At 32.6% G+C, this 18,901-nt stretch overlaps 1 protein-coding gene across 2 annotated transcripts; it reads right to left on the reverse strand.

The window, feature by feature from the left end:
• Positions 1-6,593: 6,593 nt before the first annotated feature.
• LOC143068230 (mitochondrial amidoxime-reducing component 1-like) lies at positions 6,594-16,232 on the reverse strand. 2 transcript variants are annotated; one of them, XM_076242127.1, is made up of 7 exons: positions 15,912-16,229; positions 9,952-10,131; positions 9,547-9,721; positions 8,605-8,745; positions 8,069-8,133; positions 7,425-7,499; positions 6,594-6,859 (listed from the first exon to the last, which is right to left on the reverse strand). In XM_076242127.1, exons 1-7 carry the CDS (start codon positions 16,124-16,126, stop codon positions 6,751-6,753), a joined length of 960 nt encoding a protein of 319 aa, XP_076098242.1. In that variant the 5' UTR covers positions 16,127-16,229; the 3' UTR covers positions 6,594-6,750. The 2 variants fall into 2 exon arrangements, 1 of the variants encoding a protein (XP_076098242.1); XR_012976142.1 differs by having other exon boundaries at positions 6,785-6,859; positions 8,073-8,133; positions 15,912-16,232.
• Between the last annotated feature and the right edge of the window lie 2,669 nt (positions 16,233-18,901).

The raw sequence follows: 18,901 nt of genomic DNA on the forward strand, positions 1-18,901 counted from the left end.
AAGGCATACGCTGACCTAAACTTGATTAATTCAACATAATTTTTGTGTCTAAAAGAAAGTTGTCTCTTTGTCAATGTTTATGGGAAAAGTGGTTACTTCTTCTTAATAAGACCTAGATATAAATGACGGTCATGTTTTGCAAACCAACTTTTATTCACATTGAAAATACAAAACTGTCAGATATTGTTTTCGAAAGTTATCTTGAAGTTTCAATTGAATTTGAACTGTACAAAAAATAAATAAGAAGTTACTGTAAAATTAATGTGAAAAACATGCCTATGAAAATAAATGTGCCTACCAGAAACGGGGAGAAAGTTACAAATCTCACTGCTATGTTATGGATGCTTAAGTGTGAAAACTCGCTTTAGTGCGCAAGTAACACAGTATATATGTAGGACTCAAATCTATGGCGGGTTCCAAATCTATGGCAGATTCCTAATCTATGGCAAATGTGACGTTACAAACATCAAACAAGTCAAATCTATGGCAGATTTTTGTTTTTTCCAAATCTATGGCAGATCCAACATATAACGTCACAATTAAGCAACGCCATATCACATCTTCGCCGCCGCAAACAATGGCAGAACTCATAGATTTGAATACCATTCCAGATGAAGGAATTTCCCTCGACAACAATTTGCGGATGGTTTACAACAACATGTGACCTATTATCGAGAAGAGACACATAATGTGTGTTCGATTTTTTCAGTACTGGATATTTTAGGAGCTATTATAGTAAATTTTTTACTGTTTACGGCTGACAACGTTTATAAAGTGAAAGATAAAATTACCAGATTCCAATTTGATATAAATCATCATCAAATAAAAACAATGTATTAGCTTTGAAATAAATATTATTTGTAAGTTTAAACCGTTTATTTTTATTTATCATTTTTATTTTATAAAAAAAACCTACCTTCTTACTAGTTAGTTTAATTAATTGGTTAAACAGGTACCATGCACAGATTAGAAAATGTTTATTTTTACGGGGCAGTTCATTTTAATCCTGAAGTCTGTATTAAGGTACATGAATTCATCATTTATGGTTTTGTGTTGCCATCACGATTTTGTTGACTATTGTTGAATGTTTATTTCACAAATGTGTACAAACATGCTCCCGTTGTCGTACATGTTCACTTGTTTAAGACAAGTCGTTGGTCGTATATATGTACTGCATTGTTTTCCATTTGACTGTCGTAAAAGTGAGTGGTTTAGCGCTATAAAATCAGGTTCAATCCACCATTTTCTACACTTGAAAATGCCTGTACCAAGTCAGGAATGTGGCAGTTGTTGTCCATTCGCTTGATGTGTTTTGTCATTTGATTTTGCCATGTGATAAGGGACTTTCCGATTGAATTTTCCTCGGAGTTCAGTATTTTGGTGATTTTACTTTTTTTTTGTTCACAACATTTACCATAGATTTGGAAACAACAAAAATCCGCCATAGATTAGGAAATTACAAAACTTGCCATAGATTAGGATTGTAAAACATCTGCCATAGATTTGGAATGGCATGACGTCACATTTGCCATAGATTAGGAATCTGCCATAGATTTGGAACCCACCATAGATTTGAGTCCTACATATATAGTACCAGAAAATCTAGCAGGACTGCATGCATGATTAATTTGTGCAGAACAGTATAGACTATAGTCGGTTTGGGACTGTTCGTCAATGATTGAATGCATAAATGTATTATTTATAAAATTATGGCACAATCAAAACACATCCTTTTATTTTTCATCTTTACATACTACTATTAGAAACAAAGAAAATATAATAATGTTACAAAATAATTGAAAAAAAGATACCAGTGTTTGCTATTCAGTATTTATATTCAATTTAAAATTAGTTTGAAGTTAAGTGAAATAAGGGATACGCCTTTCATTAGGAAAATGTGTATTAATAGGCACGTAGCTCCCTATACGCTAACACGCAGTTGCGTGCACATCGATTCGGCATGCAAAAAAATAATTGGCAAAATAAAAATTTATAGATTGAATGTTAAAGGAAACACCTATGTTGTCACTGTTTTAATTGATGAAATATCATTAAATAACGGCATTTGGTTTCAAAATAAAAGTGTTATTGGAGATTATGACAAAATCGGACAGTAACTTGTATCTTCTACAAGATTTGAATTTGTAATACTCAGTCTAAGACATGTAGTTTTTGGAGCACATTTTACAGTGTACGGTTCATCAGTTTGGAATGAGATGTACCAATCGGCATTAGAATATCAGAACCCTTCGATATCGTTGAAAATATGCCGAGGCGATGTGGTCGACAGGCTACCAGAGCCAATCACCCTGCAAACACGCCAAAACAGTATTGGAAAGTCTCATTATTTTTTGAGTATGTTGAAAACAAATGTACGATCAACAATGAACGACGACAGTTACTAGCATTACTGCATATTCATCGGCATTTCAGTGTGAATATTGACAATTAAAGCAATAGAGAAGTTTGTTTCTGCCTAGACCCGAACAGCAGATTTTGGACAATTTTGAGTAAATTCTGTATCACAAATATGTGTTGTTTATGTATTACTCTATTCAGAAGATTTATTAATAGTTTTACATTCATAATTTTTTTATATTATAAGTCCTATCTACATATAGCTCCTCTTTTAACCGTCCTATGACCGAAAACCGGAAAAGAAAACATTTATCTGCATAAAGAGGTCCCAAATTTTTTTCCGGTAGTTGCTTGCACATTGTTTCTTTCTAGCTACGCCCCTGATTATCATAATTAACTATGTCCAAAAGTGCCCGTTTAAAATAGATTTTAACACGCCAAGTTTACTTTACAATAAATATATATTTAAAATCTCGAAAGACAATGTTCAGATCCGTGCCAGTTTCTTTTCATAAATTGTTTGTTAAAAAAAACCCAAAAAAACGGGTGATATATATAGACGAAACCGGGTGATTGTGTAGTAACAACATTGACGAAACCGGTTTATTTTAATTTTGCATGACCCTTTTCTTTCGTTCCATACACAGAAATACAATTATTGAGATGCTCATTATAACTCAATTTGCAATCTCCGTGTCAATATCTATCTTCCCGTACCTTTCTTTCCGTACAATGTGATCAATTTAACGAGAAATTAAACAATTTCGAGGCAAGGTTCACTCAATTCGTCATTTTGACATGCATTTTTACTTATTTCTCCGTTAATATAGAACGGTTGTAGAAAATATTGCATCTCACAATAGAAAATAGTTGTATATGTATATATATTCTTCGATATCATAAAAAAAATAAAAAAATAAGGAGAAACCTACCTTTCTTTTGTCTATTGGTGTTCCGTCATTGTGCCGGATGTTAGATACCATCGAGTCCGAGCAAATTTTGCCGGTGTGGTTTAGACACAGTGTATATGGTCTTGTTTACTGTTTGATTTACAATATTGTTATATTCACCTCGCAAACTTTACTGAGAAGAGACCCTAACATTGAGCCATTGAAAACACTCAGAAAGTAAATTCCAATTTTATAATAACAATTTACATTAATGATTATATAACTTGGTTATGAAAGTTTGTGAATCAAATATTGGTTATTTAACATCGTAAAAGAAATGCCTAATTGCATACACTAAGGAAAGAGGCTTTTGCAACTAAAATAGAAAATCTCCCTTTATATATTTAAATGATATACTTAAATATGTATAGCCGTAGAATTGATAAACAATTGTATACATTTCAGATTTAAAAAGACAAAACCATACGGTGATTCTCCTTTATAAATTTAATTTGGTATGAACACAGCAATAGATAAAGAAGGTATAGTCAAGATTGGGGACCCAGTTTATGTCTTGAGGAAACCAATGGCATAGAATCATAAGATGTACAAAAATATTGACAATGGGGAACAGACTTTTCAGACCGTATTTCTGACATCTAATCAAATGTATTTTTCTGAGATATGCAGACTTATAAATTAAAAGTCTACATTCAATCAAATTTGTAGCGTCTATTTCATCTTCTTTTTGCAACATAATATGTTAATGTTGATTAAAAATTATGAATGTAGTTGAAGTAAGTCAAGTCATGCCATTTAAACATATCCCATAAAGTATGGATCACGGATTGTGAATTATGTAAGATTTTTAAAACGATTATGTGACGAGAAACATTAATTTTGTGTGAATTTGAAGAACTCTAAACTGTAGAATTTTAAAGTGTAATAGGAAAAAATAGTTTTTGTCATGTAATTTCAGAAATAAGGTGGAAGAATTGAGGTTAAGGAACTCTGTGTTTGTGTGTGCTTCAAAGCAAAATATGTTTATAAAATGTACATAACTTAACATCAGTGTATATGAGTGATTTCAGCTTATATTACAATGCGATATGCATTTGTTAAAACAGTCGAAATAAAACAAAGCACATGTCATTGTTTATTAAGATAAAAAGTAACACAAAAAATTGCATTCCTTTCTCAAAATATGCATATTTTGTTAAAGATTTACTATTTTACGATCCAAAATGGTGGAGGCCATCATATTTCAAATATGCCATGGAATACGACGAAACCTGGTACATTGTCTGACGAACAACACTTAGACCACATGGATCTACTGCAAATTTTGAATGCATTCAAGCAGTAGAGAAGCAGAGGCATCACATAAACCAATCAGTGACCATGTGGTGATTTCAGTCGTTCTTTTTTATAGTCTACAGTAGCTTTATTTAGGTAGTCCATGAGACTTTGCCTATATAGGTCTCTGCCTTGCATAGAATTTCAAAAAGTCGCTTTACAGTACGAAAAAACGTACAAAGAGGCAATCACAGTTATAAATTTATTTAAAAAAAATAAAAGATAACACAATAGACAACAGAAAGAAACGAATCGACAAATAACAGTTCACAGAAAACTTTCGACTGAGCCATGACTCCCAAATCTTATGAGGAGTTAGGTAAGACACATTGTGGATATTCATAAACGAGGACAGAACATGGGGATTTAGGTTTTTGACACATATAAAATATCAGGGGTCATCTGTGACAGGAATTATGTAGCGGTCAAGCAAGCTATACAGATGTCCGCGAAAGTTTAGTAGAGATAACTAAAGAATGACAAACACGCATCCCAAACAAAAAAAACTTGGGGTGATATCAGGTGCTTAGAAGTTACGAGTTCGAAGCTTCTGTCATGCATGTTTCCTGGCAATCGTTTAGGTGGCATCACACGACCTTCCTTTATCACTGCAGCTTTCTCCTATAAATTACAATTTTGAAAATCATGAGGAGTCTTGAATCTTTTCGCCTTTGTTCCAGAGATCTCCATTCTAGGTGATTAAGCATCTTGCTTGCACTCGAGTGATTATATTGTTTATTCGTCACATATCTTGCATCTCTAGTTGGTCAATCTCTGTTTTGTTGTATGGATCCCATACATGACTGGCGTATTCAGTTATAGCTCATACAAGTGTTTTATATGCATTTTCTTTTACAGAAGAGCAAGTAGATCTGATATACAGGTTTCATTTTTAGAAACCCGATGGTTCTATTGGCTTTGCTACATACGCTGTTAAAATGGTCATTCCATTTCATTACGGGTGTGAATGTGCAGCCTAAGTATTAGGCACTTTTGATACGTTCAACAGTGTGACTATGTAGCTTGTAGGATGTTGCAATGGTATTGTTTTTTAACCAATTTCTTGGACTAGCCTGATTTTCTTGTAATAGACATTAGTCCCACAATAAAATCAGGAATTTAATCTTAAAATAATTAAAGGTCATAAAAAGCACCAACTCTATATAAAAAAAATATTAAAAGCAGAAAATATAACCTGTCTGCTTTCTGAGAGAATTTTTTTTTATGTATAATATACTATGTTTTGTTTTCTATATTTCTATGTCCAGAAACTATAATACCCAGTGGCGGATCCAGAAATTTTCATAAGTGGGGGGCTGGGGGCCCACTGACTGACCTAAGAGGGGGCCGCTCCAGTCACGCTTCAGTGATTCCCTTTATAAGCAACCAAAAAGGGGGGCCCGGGCCCCCTCTAAATCCGCCTCTGATACCTAGGTTCAACTTAGTGTGCTATTTAACCATACTATGTCCGTTTAAATCTTGTGTGGACGAAACGTGCGTCTGGCTTATTAAATTATAAACCCGGTACCTTTAGTTAGCTATTATTTGTATAATAGTCCTATCATGTAATGTTGTCATTGTAATGTTATGTTTAACATTGCCATAAAAGTAGGAGGTTTGGCATGCCACAAAACCAGGTTCAACCCACCATTTTTTTTTTATTAAAATGTCCTGTACTAAGTCAGGAAAATGGCCATTTTTATATTATAGTTCGTTTCTGTATGTGTTACATTTTAATGTTGTGTTTCTATTGTGTCGTAGTCCTCCTCTTATTTTTGATGTGTTTCACTCAGTTTTAGTTTGTAACCCAGATTTATTTTTTCTCAATCGATTTATGAGTTTCGAACAGCGGTATACTACTGTTGCCTTTAATTAAAGCTCAGAAGAGATTGTGGTATGTCCTTATTTGGACATCGTGCCGACTCTAAATAAACTTTTCCCATCATTCATTTGTTCATAATTCATTATTAGACAAAAGATACACATTGGAAAACTGTAATTATTTATTAACTTGTGTCGTATGTTAAGTCGTAAACATATCATTATTGTTGTTATTCGAAGAAGTTACAAAATTGTTGGCCTATGTGCATACTTGAAGTCTTGAGTAAGTGAAGTATTCTATGTTGATTGTTTTACAGTAACATTCCTACTTCCTAATCACATACACTGGGTCACCAACTTTAATTTCACCTTCTATGTCAATAGCTGCATTTACTCCAAAACATGGATCAATAGCTTCTGTTATTAGCCTGTAACTGGAAGAAAAATTGCCATTATTTTCATGTACAATAATTTATCTACAAGAAACAAACTCACCATAGATACCGGTACAAGGATTCTAATTTTGTACACAAGATGTGTGTTTTGTCCACAAAAGACTCATCAGAGACACTATATATATCAATCAATGCATTTTAACTATATGTTCTATCCTAGTGGCTGTCTTTGTTAACTGACTGGGGATATACCAAACCTTCATACAGATACATTAAGGATCATTTAACAAAAATTTGCTTGAATTGGTTCAACACTTACAGAGGAGTGATAGCAATAGCTCCCCTGGACCATGGCCATATCGTTCAAGTGAGCTAAAAAGTACATGTTTAGAATGTAACAATAAGTACAGCAGAATTTATAAAGATACATCGGCATTGACATATTTTAGTGATATATCTGTTCCTGTAAAAAGTTTCTTTTAAAATATTACAACATTTATCGATGTAGAAATATGTTCTCAGTCTGTGATATCACATAAACATACAACTGGAAATAAGGAAAATAATTTTGAACGCTAATTCAGATCATTATATATTTACTTACGACTTTAAAGTTTCTAGGGGTTGTCTTTTAGCGTCTTTTTCTCCCGTTCCAGGGTCTACAGTTGTTAAGATGCATCTAAAATGATATATAAATTAATATATTAGTTTGTTTTAACATTTATTTATTCTGAAACTACTATGTAAAACGTAAAGACATTAGTAATAAATGTATCTGCTATATTGACAAATTCGAAAAAGACCGCCAGATAGGATCTTAAATTTGTTCTGGAACTTTCAATGCATTATTACGACAAATTCCAGCTAAGTATGTGCAGTCAATCGCTGTTCTTAGTCTTACAGTGGAGTATGTAGCTCTTTCTATGCAAAGTCCAGCCTAGTCATCCGGTAATCATACACTCACTTGTTTATTTGCATCTAATAATTGTACGATATACTGAAACAGTTAATACAGGGATATCCACTTTTTTCTATGATTAGTTACAATGGACATTGTGCTTGACAATAGTGGAATTAATCATAAACTATACATTCGACCTTCTGACTATGTTTCAGGTGAAGAGTTATAAATGGACTATTATCTCTCAAAGCTTACTTTCTAAAAACACGACGGACACAAAGTAATGGGAAACCTTCACATGCCCCTTTGATAGTAATCAAAATTATGATAAGAATCATAGTACCTACCTACCACACAAATCCAACAACCTCATGTACACTGAATTCCCTATTTTCATTTCTGCCCAATTGTCCTGAAAAAAACACACCAAAAAAACGCATGTGTAGCAGTATTTAATAATTTATTTTAACTAAAACATCAAAATCACACTTAACATTTATTAAATGAATCTAGAACTTGTACAATTATTACATCCCAGCTATATACGGTTTTCTCCTTCAGATGTTTTACTTCAAACATTTACTTAGTTCTGCCCTCTTTTAGAAAACATAAAGCTGATAGACATTTATTTCTCGATCTATCGCTCATTTAATTCTATTGTTTAAACCTGAAATCAAAGAGGTTTTCTTTACCAAATACAAACTGCCTACAACTGGTAGGAATTGTACCTACTTGTTTCTTGTACCCAAGTTACAACAATTATATGCTACTTATATTTCCACATCATAAAGAATGATAGTATTCTATAATTTGATAAAAGTTTAGGGTGATAATGAATCTTATGTTTAAACTTCATGTAATGCATAATGCAGAAACTCTTTACCTCGTCGTATGGACCACATCCGTCGATAGTAATATTCGGTCTAAATCTCGTCATTGTTACTTTCTTCTCTAGTCTTGTATTGAGATCGTCTAAAGATGCTTGTGATAATATCATATAAGCACCGAAATCGGCAAAGGTACTCTGAAAATTGTATAAGTAAAACATTTCTCAATGGTATGGTTTATTTTTATCAATAAGATATGCAATTGCCATTTGAACAGCGGTATACTACTGTAGCCTTTATTTAAAGTGATCAGATATACGCATATGCATTCTTTAAGTTAATTTAGTTTAAGCGTGTAATTTTTTTCGCCTTTAAAAATGTCGTTACAAAAGACCATTCTATCTTGAAAAAATCATAGTGAGAAAGCCCATATAGTTATATAGAATTTTTGGTTTGTGTGTGGAAGAAATTGCAGTGAGTAGGTTTGGTGTGAGCATAGTCCATTACAATTAAATAATTGTGGTGTAAAATACAGATTTGAAAGAGAAAAAAAAAACAGTTTGTAATGTAGACACACATTTAAATAACATCAATTTCGCGTTCGTTTCAAATCATTGACATGTCTGATGTATAACTACCACAACTAGCTTCCAGTCTTCACGCTGAACTGCTAATTCTACAGGCCCGCAGCTCAATTTTTGAAAAATTTTAGTTAGATTCTGTTGGCCTGTAGGTCTGATTTTTACAGGCCCGAGAGCAATTTTACCAGCCTGGGCTGCCTGGGCTGCCACTCGGCGTGAAGACTGAGCTTCCAATATATAATTCTTAATTTTACGACTGATATAATCACAAAGGGTCAAATGATGGTGGTTCTGCACGTAAAACTGGTTTAACCATGCCAAATTTAATTTTGTGATTGCTGTTATCTTTTTGCATGTCCATAGTACAATTTAATGAGTACGCATGTTACACACATATGCTATAACAAATATATATACCAGATCTCCTTCAACAGCGGGATTGCCAAACTCTTTAAATACTAAAGAGCTATCCCTCTTTACCATGTATGGTGTAGAGACAACTATCGAAGGACCGTCATAACCAAGATATTTAGCTATCCAACTTTCTGCATCCTCTCCGCAATATAAACCAGTTATATATTCGTCCCAAACTCTGAAACGTGTGTGTATACGTTAAAGTCAGAAATGCTCGATATTCAACACATGAATGTTAGACACAAAAAAAAATGACAAAAAACTAATGACGCTAGTATTACTTTTAATAGTTAACAAGGTACATTCCTTCTAATTGTATGTCCAACTCGTCAAATTAAACTAAGCATCATGATTTCAAATTTTGATTTTTTTTGGTGATTTAAACTAAAAAATTAATTGCAAACATACCTGCATTTTATCAACTTTGAACTTTTGTCGATGGGTGGACATTTTGGCAAGACTAAAGTTGGCATCCCTGGTGCATCGAGAAGTAGATTGTCACCTTCTGATGATGGTTTAATCAAAACCAGTTTTGGTTCCTTTCGGGCAGACAAAAATGCTCCATCTCGTCGTATAACCATCCAGTGTCTGAAAACGAAAAACGTATTCATTTTCAATGTTTTCTCCGCCTTGTTTTCTATATTTCTAAACAGGTTAATTGCGTAGCCGTCAAAACATACTTCGCAAGCAGTTTTTATTTGCATCGCTAAATGGTATTCAAATTCTGCAGGTATTTTTTTTAGTGATAAGAACTTTCTAAAAAATCCCGTATTTTTCAGTTACTTCAAAAAAGATTTTTCCTAGTCCCACTATACAAATCCTTGCTTCAAACTATAAATTAGCAAACTGATGTTCATCGCAATAAAATACCCGAGTGAATGTACTTCCGCTGTATATAAACTGTTCACTAAATCCCAAAGTCTACCAAGCCAAGAAGAACTATTAAAAGGACAATCCCATAACTTTCCTTAAAGGTAGCTTGTTATGTTACTGTAAAAGTCTTGTTGTCAAATAAAACTGTATGGTGGAAGCACACGTTTATATCAAATCTCTGTTCTATGTTGAGTTTTATTACCAGTATATAATTCCTCATGTACAACTTTTTTTAAAAGTGATATGCTTAGTTTATGATTACCTGAGACGTTACTGCAAACAGGTTTTAAAAAGACGTTGGTCACTTTTCACGTTTGATTTGTCAGAGAGGGTGGAAGTTCATAAATATCAAATAAAAAAGATGTAGTAGTACATTTGCCAATGGATGTGGTATATGATTCTTATTGAGACAAATATCCAAATTAACAACTATATGCCATCGCATGGCTCTCAAAATAAAACAAGAGGCTCTCAAGAGCCTGATTCGCTCACCTGGTAAACAATGCCTTCGGCCATGTTTTTTGACGAAATAGAAAATAAAACACAAACTTTATTTTATACACCCTACTGATCATTCAAATGAAGTTTTTAAGGGGTCAATTGACAATTTTGGTCATATTAATTTATTTGTAGATCTTACTTTGCTGATCATTTTTGCTGTTTACAGTTTATCTTTATCTATAATAATATTCAAGATAATGACCAAAAACTGCAAAATTTCCTTTAAATTACCAATTAAGTGGCAGCAACCCAATAATGGGTTGTTTGATTCATCTGAAAATTTCAGGGCTGATAGATCTTGACCTAATGAACATTTTTTTTGTCAGATTTGCTTTAAATGCTTTAGTTTTTGAGATATAAGCCAAAAACTGCATTTGACCCCAATGTTCTATTTTAAGTAACGGCGGCCATTTTGGTTGGTTGGCCAGGTCACCGGACACAATTTTCAAACTAGATACCCCAATGATGGTTGTGGCCAAGTTTAGTTCAATTTGGCCCAGTAGTTTCAGAGGAGAAGATTTTTGTAAAAGATAACTAAGATTTATGAAAAATTGTTAAAAATTGACTATAAAGGGCAATAACTCCTAAAGGGGTCAACTGACCATTTCAGTCATGTTGACTTATTTTTAGGTCTTACTTTGGTGAACATTTTTGCTGTTTACAGATTATCTCTACCTATAATAATATTCATGATAATAACCAAAAACAGCAAAATTTCCTTAAAATTTCCAATTCAGGGGCAGCAGCCCAACAACGGGTTGTCAAATTCATCTGAAAATTTCAGGGCAGATAGATCTTGACCTGATAATCAATTTTACCCCATGTCAGATTTGCTCTAAATGCTTCGGTTTTTGAGTTATAAGTCAAAAACTGCATTTGACCCCTATGTTCTATTTTTAGCAATGGCGACCATGTTTGTTGATAGATCAAAACTTCGGATACAATTTATAAACAAGCATTAGCCTTTAAAAAGGGCTATAGTCGACTCTTAGCTGAGGAAAATGGAAAGTGCTCTCGCTTTGTAGATTAATTCATTCACTAGAATAGCCACGTGCATCAATCAACAAATTTTACCACACACGTGAGGTCACACGTTTTGAAGTAGTATATATATCGTTTAACGTTGTTCTTGTTTACGAAACTCCAGAAGATTCGGCTATTTATAGATAAAAGTTACCTGTGTATCAATATGCATGATTATGACCAGGCAAAATCTAATTGCTAAAATAGAGAGGACAAATCCGATACTCTACGGGATTGAAGGACAGTTACTAGGTTTGGATTGTCCTAACCAATCAATAAACTTTGATTATTCACGTCTCGTAATATCTTCCAATCAGGTAGCAAGAAAAATTCACGCACTAACTGTCCATCGTTCAATTCTTAATCTCGACTCCCAGGAGTCGATAACTAGATACCCTAAGGAACATTCAGTTAAAGTTTGGAAGTATTTGGCCTAGTAGTTTCAGAGGAGAAGATTCTTGAAATAGTTTACGACGACAGACGACGACAGACGACGACGGACGACGACAGACGACGACAGACGACGACAGACGACGGACGACGACGGACGCCAAGTGATACGTTATAGTAAACTATTAAAGACCCTGACATGAAAAAATGAAAAACATTTCAAATGAAAACAACAACGGCCTGATTTATGAAAAACAATAAACGAAAAACAAAAACGACTGATTTATAGGTTCCTGACTTTAGACAATCACATGTATAATTTGTCATACCCAATTTTATTTTCTCTGAGTCGTTTAAATCACTCGAAACTAGGTGAGACATGCACAGAAGTGATAGATATGTATTATAAATATAGAAAATTGAATATTTTAATCAACAACAAAAAATAATATCTGTATCATATACCCAAGCGCCTGTGGTTATACCTAATGGGATATGCTTTCTACCATGATCGCTGCTGTTGAAGATATCGAACCGATTTTGACATATCAAAACATCAAAATCTATTTACACATCGGAGGATGGACCCGTAACATCGTGAAAGGAGCAAACACTTCGCTTCAGCCTACGGATAAAAGACCTTTAACAGAATTCATCTTATTTGTAAAGTAGTACATGGACCAAAGACATTAAAGGGGTATGAATTTCGATTTTCATTTTAGAAAAATAGAGGATAGAAAAGACAACAACCGGCCTTAGAGAAGAGAACAGTCAACGGACACCAATGGGTCTTCTACGCAGCGAGAAATTCCAGCACCAAAAGCGACCTTCAGCTGGTCCCTAAACAATAATGCATACTAGTTCAGATAAATGGACGCAACATTTAACTCCGAAACATACAAATGAACCAAAATAAAAAAAAATAAAAAAACACAGCAGACTAGTAAAGGCTAGATGTTTCTCACTTGGTATAGGCGCATAAATTCGGTGGTATTCAACATGTTTTTGCGGCCTCAACCCTCCCCTATTATATAACTAGCCAACGTGGAATAAAAAAACAAACACACATCAATACGTAAACAGAAAAAAACTAAGCTAAATGACATGAATTAACAAAGGACTGCCGAGTATATAGTAGTGGACATGCCATATCTAGACCTCAATTAAACTCATCGAAAAATAATGCCTTCATCCTATGAAAATCAACCTCGATCTCTCCACGGTAAGTGGTTTATGTTCATGCCATCATATATCATACGATAGGATAAAACCCGTATCATGCCAACCCGTTGAACTTAGTGGTTTTGGAATAATTGTGTGTATACATTAAAGTTTGAGTCACATTTTTTTTAATTTTCAAAGCAATTTTGATGCGTGTTGTTTTTTTCAGCTTATAAACATTTCACTGTAAATACATAATGTTTTAGACCTTGACCTGTTGACATTCATTTCGCAAAGAATATGTGTGTCAGAAAGTTTATCTTTCCTTCTAAAAATACTGTTGTAATTATCTTGACCTTTGCCAAATTTGGTTTCAGGTGTATATATTTCTATCAATTGGTATTGAATTTCATAAAAATAGTTATGGTCTCTTAACAGTTGTGTTTTAAGAGGGGATGGTGGTATTCAGTAGAGATGTATATATATATATATATATATAACTTATGGTGATGCCCTATAAAATTGTTTATTTTCATTCACAGCTCTTTAAAATATTATTTGTGTTCCTGTTATATTCTCTGAAAAGATCTCCTGTTTAGAAAAGTTGATCAGATTTTATATATCTATTTTTCACCATTGCACTATTACGTAAATACAAAGACTTTTGATATTGATATATCTGTTTTTTATTCACATACAATTGTATTTAAAAATGCAAGTGAACTTTATATATTATGACAGTGTAGGGGACAGTGTAGGTATTCTAAAGTGACATCTTATCTATTTATTTCTGATGCATTGCATATATATGCCTTTAATGAAGTAAATAAGATAAGATAAAATATGACAATATAACTTTATTAGCATTAACACATTTACAATAAATGGATATGGCAACAAAATACAGATTAAACTACAATAACGTATGTGCAATGAGGGATTGGCCGTGGATAAAAATATTTATAAAAAAACATAAATTATTAAATAAAGAAATCAACTGACAAGTACCTTTTGATAATGAGTTTTTTTTCACAAGCATTCGTTCAAATAACTCACAACAATTTTAATACTGGTGTGGAATTACTAAGTAGAACTGATATATAAGCAAGTTAATTATGACAGTTATATATCCTTCAGCAAACACGTTTAGTTTGCTTTGTTTATCTTTCAGTCTCTGTCGCTATTCTCAGTGCCTCACAAGGTGGCACGGTAGTATTTGCATTCCAGAATTTGGTTGCTCTTTTGTGTACCCTACTTAGGTAAATATATCTAAACAGTGTGATTGGACAAAAAATACAGCATCAACTGAACATACTTTCCCAAACTGAGGGATGAATCAGGTGTAGAAAAACATGAAATAATTTTACATACAGATGAAAATGAATTTTTGAGAATTTTTTTAAATTTTGTATTCACTGCACCATAAAAGACCCAAAAATACTAGTGGCCTCTCGGGGGGGGGGGGCACTTCCTATGTAATGACTGGTAGGGATGAGCCACTGGAATAGGTCACTATTTCATGCTTCATGATATATGAAAAGGGTGAGAAATTTAGATTAAATATATCAATAGGTTGATATTATCACTTGCTGAATTATATCATAAGTATCTGAAACTAATCAAATGTTTGTATTTATTTTTGATGCGGTTAAACCACAGTCGTAAATGCATCAGCTATTTGTCAAACCAATTAAACTCTATATATTCAATGTGGTATTTCCACTAAGGTTAGTTATAGATGCAATAAATCCAATCATTTTGACATTTCCACCTAATTAACATTGAAAGGTTTGTATACATGAAACATTTAAAGAAATTCCATAGCATAGTGTCAGCGTCCTTCAAGAGGGAACGGCAAATCTAACTTTTTATCAGTTTATAATTAATGTTAAACTCAGTAAAAGTGATACTATCTGAAGTGTTACTACATTTATCTGACAAAACATATTTTATTGTCTTTTGAGATTGAAATTTCTTCATAATTAAAGATATAAAAGGGGCAAATAGAGGAAAGTGTTTAAGATGTAACGAATTTATTGGAAAAGCAAGGTGTGATTATTGCGACTGCGTTGCCTCTAACAAGAACGTGAAATGAGCGGGACCTCAAAATTTATGCATATACTAATGTCCAAGAAGATGAAAAATATCAAAATATATCTATAGGTCTGTTTTTTGTTCATTAATATATGACAAGGTATATATTTTTGATAAACAAAATATATGAAAAGGGTGGGGTACTTGATGTCTCAGCTGCTCACCCCTACCAAAAAAAGTTTGAAGTGCCACCACAAAGTATCAAACAAAATTCTATAAATAAGTTACTATAAATTTCATTACGAAATCCAAATCCAAATCAATAAATGCAATTTAAAAGTATGAACACGTGCAAGATAACAGTGAATAAATAAACTTCAACTTACCTATCAGTAATGTTGTTGTAATGTAATCCTGTAATTGTACATTGTGCCGTGTCAAGGTGTATTGGACCACCAGATTTAACAGGAAACTGGTTCATTGATTTAATTATCCCAATTTGTTCAAAACTTTGTAGTTTTTTACGTCTACAATAAGCTAAGAATGCAATTTTTGCCGAGGTAATTGATAAAAAGGCAATGAATACGGAGCCATCTGACATGATGTGATGTGTATCATTTGCATCAAATACGTTAAAGACCGAAAAGAACACTTTATAAATAAAACGGACGACCTTTCAAAGCGAAAAGTAAGCCACAATGTTAAAGCGTTATTACACAACTGGCCTAATTTCACTTCTGTCTGACATAGATGACTGCTTATACATTTGGTTTACGGTGTCTGGTTTACAGATTTAATCTAAATAATTCGAGTATCCATCACCTAACTTATAATTATCATCAGAACTCTATTTATAATGTATGTATGTAATACAAGGGAAATAGTACACATGAACGTTTTATATTGCAGTTTGGTAATTTTGTAATAAAACTGATTACATTAAATCATTAAGATTGGTATCGGTGACAGACGTAATACTAGTACCTTTAACCTCGATGCATATTTTTGCAATAATGTTAATAAATGCACTGTGCATAATGCCATTTACATTATGAAATGTTGTTTTGTATATTATCATATGATTTGTAATGGAGGACACTAATATTAGTTGTCTAATAAAGAATCTGAATCTGAATGTAGGCCTATAGATAATTTGTTTTTAAAAGCATTCTTTTTTACACTGCACATTTTGAATTATGTTCAATTTATGTAGCAAGGGCTTTTTTCACAATTTATCTTATAACTAGAATTGATCGTAAGTTATAAGATCTTATAATGAAATGTTTATGGGTTACTAGTGTTTTTACTCCTAAGATTTTTTTGTGTTGAAGACTATATGATACATACTACAGTATTAAGCTTTAAAATCACAGACACTTGTCTCTGATTTGCTTAGTATGTAGAAAGAAAAAAAAAACAGAGACAAAAGATAGATAGCTCATAAAAATAGAGTAAAAAAAATACCATTATTATTCTATAGCATATTTTGAAGATTAATAAATGCATGAAATGAGAAGTTTCTATGAAAGGTTTTTTGCTTGATTTTGCTTTAATCATAAGTGTTGGATTTATATAAAGAATATACTTTTAAATTGTGTTTACCAATGCGCAAAGTGAAAAATTACCACCATTGTTAATATGAAAGTCAAGTTACAGATAAACTACTTGAGTGTGTTTCGTGGGAATCAGGTTATTTGTGTGGTTTTTTTTTCTTTTGGATTGTTTTACAATTTATCATACTGCATTCTCTTTAATCAATAACTAACATGTGGGTTTTGCTCATTGTTGAAGGCTGTACACTGCTTTATACGTTTATATCCTCGTTCGTTCGTCTCATATGGTTGTTTCATCAGACATTGGCATCCATACTATGCATCTTCTTATACTGTAAATTCAAAAATTATTGCGTGCATTTACTATTGCGATTTTGTCATTTTATACTTAAATGCGATTTAAATTTTTACGATTTTGAGAAAAATCCTGTTTTATTCATATAAAATATATCAAAATGCGAGTTTGAATTATTGCATTTTCAACTCTGTCGCATTTTTCGCGATAATTTCTGAATTTACAGTATTATATTACATTTTCTTGTTAGTTAAGTGGACTACGAATCTATAAGCTATTGCAAATTGATTCAAACTGGTTAGACAGAATTTTCAGTCCTAACCATGATTTGATTTGCCAGTAATAAATATGATAACACTTGTGTTAGGTTGAACAAAAAGGCAATATTCATTTTAAGATCAACGTATCAAACTACGATTCATTGATGTTTTGTATAACACAGACACCTGCAATCAAATCAAAAAGGTACATAGCAACAGAAACAAGCATCCTGTAAGTATTGCATGCCCTACTGGCTAAAAATGCATAGTATTGGAACAAAATTATATTTTGATCTATAACTTGTCGTGGTGTAACCTATATAACAAATATCAAGTCAATATCTTCAAGCATGACGAAAAAAATGTTGAAAGCTGATCATTTAAGTGAATTTTGCAAGTCCAAAGACCATAACTCTGCACAAGATCGTCAGACGGGATCAAAATTTATACTTGATATGTAACTTGTGATCATGATAAAACTATATACCAATTACAAAATTAACATCTTCAAGAATAAAAAAAAGTGTGGAAAACTGATTATTTTAGTGAATTTTCTATGTAAAAGGACCATAACTCTGCACAATTTCATCAGACAAGAAAAAATGAAACTTGACCTGCAACTTAATTGTCATGATAAAACAATACATAAGATATCAAATAAATATCTATCAGCATGAATAAAAAAGTGTGGAAAACTGATTTGCCGGACTGACAGATGGACAGACAGACAAGACAGACAGACGGACGGAGTGCGAATATTTACCAATATCCTAATTCGTAGTACTTATGTCTGGTAATAATTTATTAATCTTGCAATGTTTCATTTATGGAAGAACTTTAAAACATATCAAGACGCGTAAAAAAAAAGAGATGAAAAATTTGAAGCTTTAAGATGTTAGATCAATATTATAAATACAAACTGAACAATCGGACTACACAGTTTAGAGAAACAATAGCTCTAAAATATAACCCAAACAGAAATAAAATCACGACGAAAAGACCTTACTCAAACTTTTCTTACATTCAAAACATACATTTGTGTGTTTGCAAAAAATAAAAATGCAAAGAAAAAACTCTGTAAAGGTAGTGGGTTAAGGCATCAGAATGGAAATAAGGTAATTACAATTGGATATTGCATGTTTGAAGCATTGAATTAAAGATAAGATAGCTTTCCATATAAAACGAGACGTGGTTAATGACAATCTTCGTATTCTTTAGAATGTCTATACTAGATATACGATTAACATCAGGTGAGTAAAAAGGTACCA

The sequence above is a fragment of the Mytilus galloprovincialis genome, chromosome 3 (assembly GCF_965363235.1).
Source record: "Mytilus galloprovincialis chromosome 3, xbMytGall1.hap1.1, whole genome shotgun sequence".
Classification (NCBI taxonomy): Eukaryota; Metazoa; Mollusca; class Bivalvia; order Mytilida; family Mytilidae; genus Mytilus; species Mytilus galloprovincialis.

Excerpts from the sequence above, each read along its gene's own strand:
- LOC143068230 (XM_076242127.1), bottom strand. The coding sequence starts at position 16,126 with ATGTCAGATGGCTCCGTATTCATTGCCTTTTTATCAATTACCTCGGCA. Across the intron at positions 8,134-8,604 it reads GATGTGGTCCATACGACGAG|GACAATTGGGCAGAAATGAA; the intron begins GTAAAGAGTTTC and ends TGTTTTTTTCAG. Across the intron at positions 7,500-8,068 it reads TTGTTGGATTTGTGTGGTAG|ATGCATCTTAACAACTGTAG; the intron begins GTAGGTACTATG and ends ATATCATTTTAG.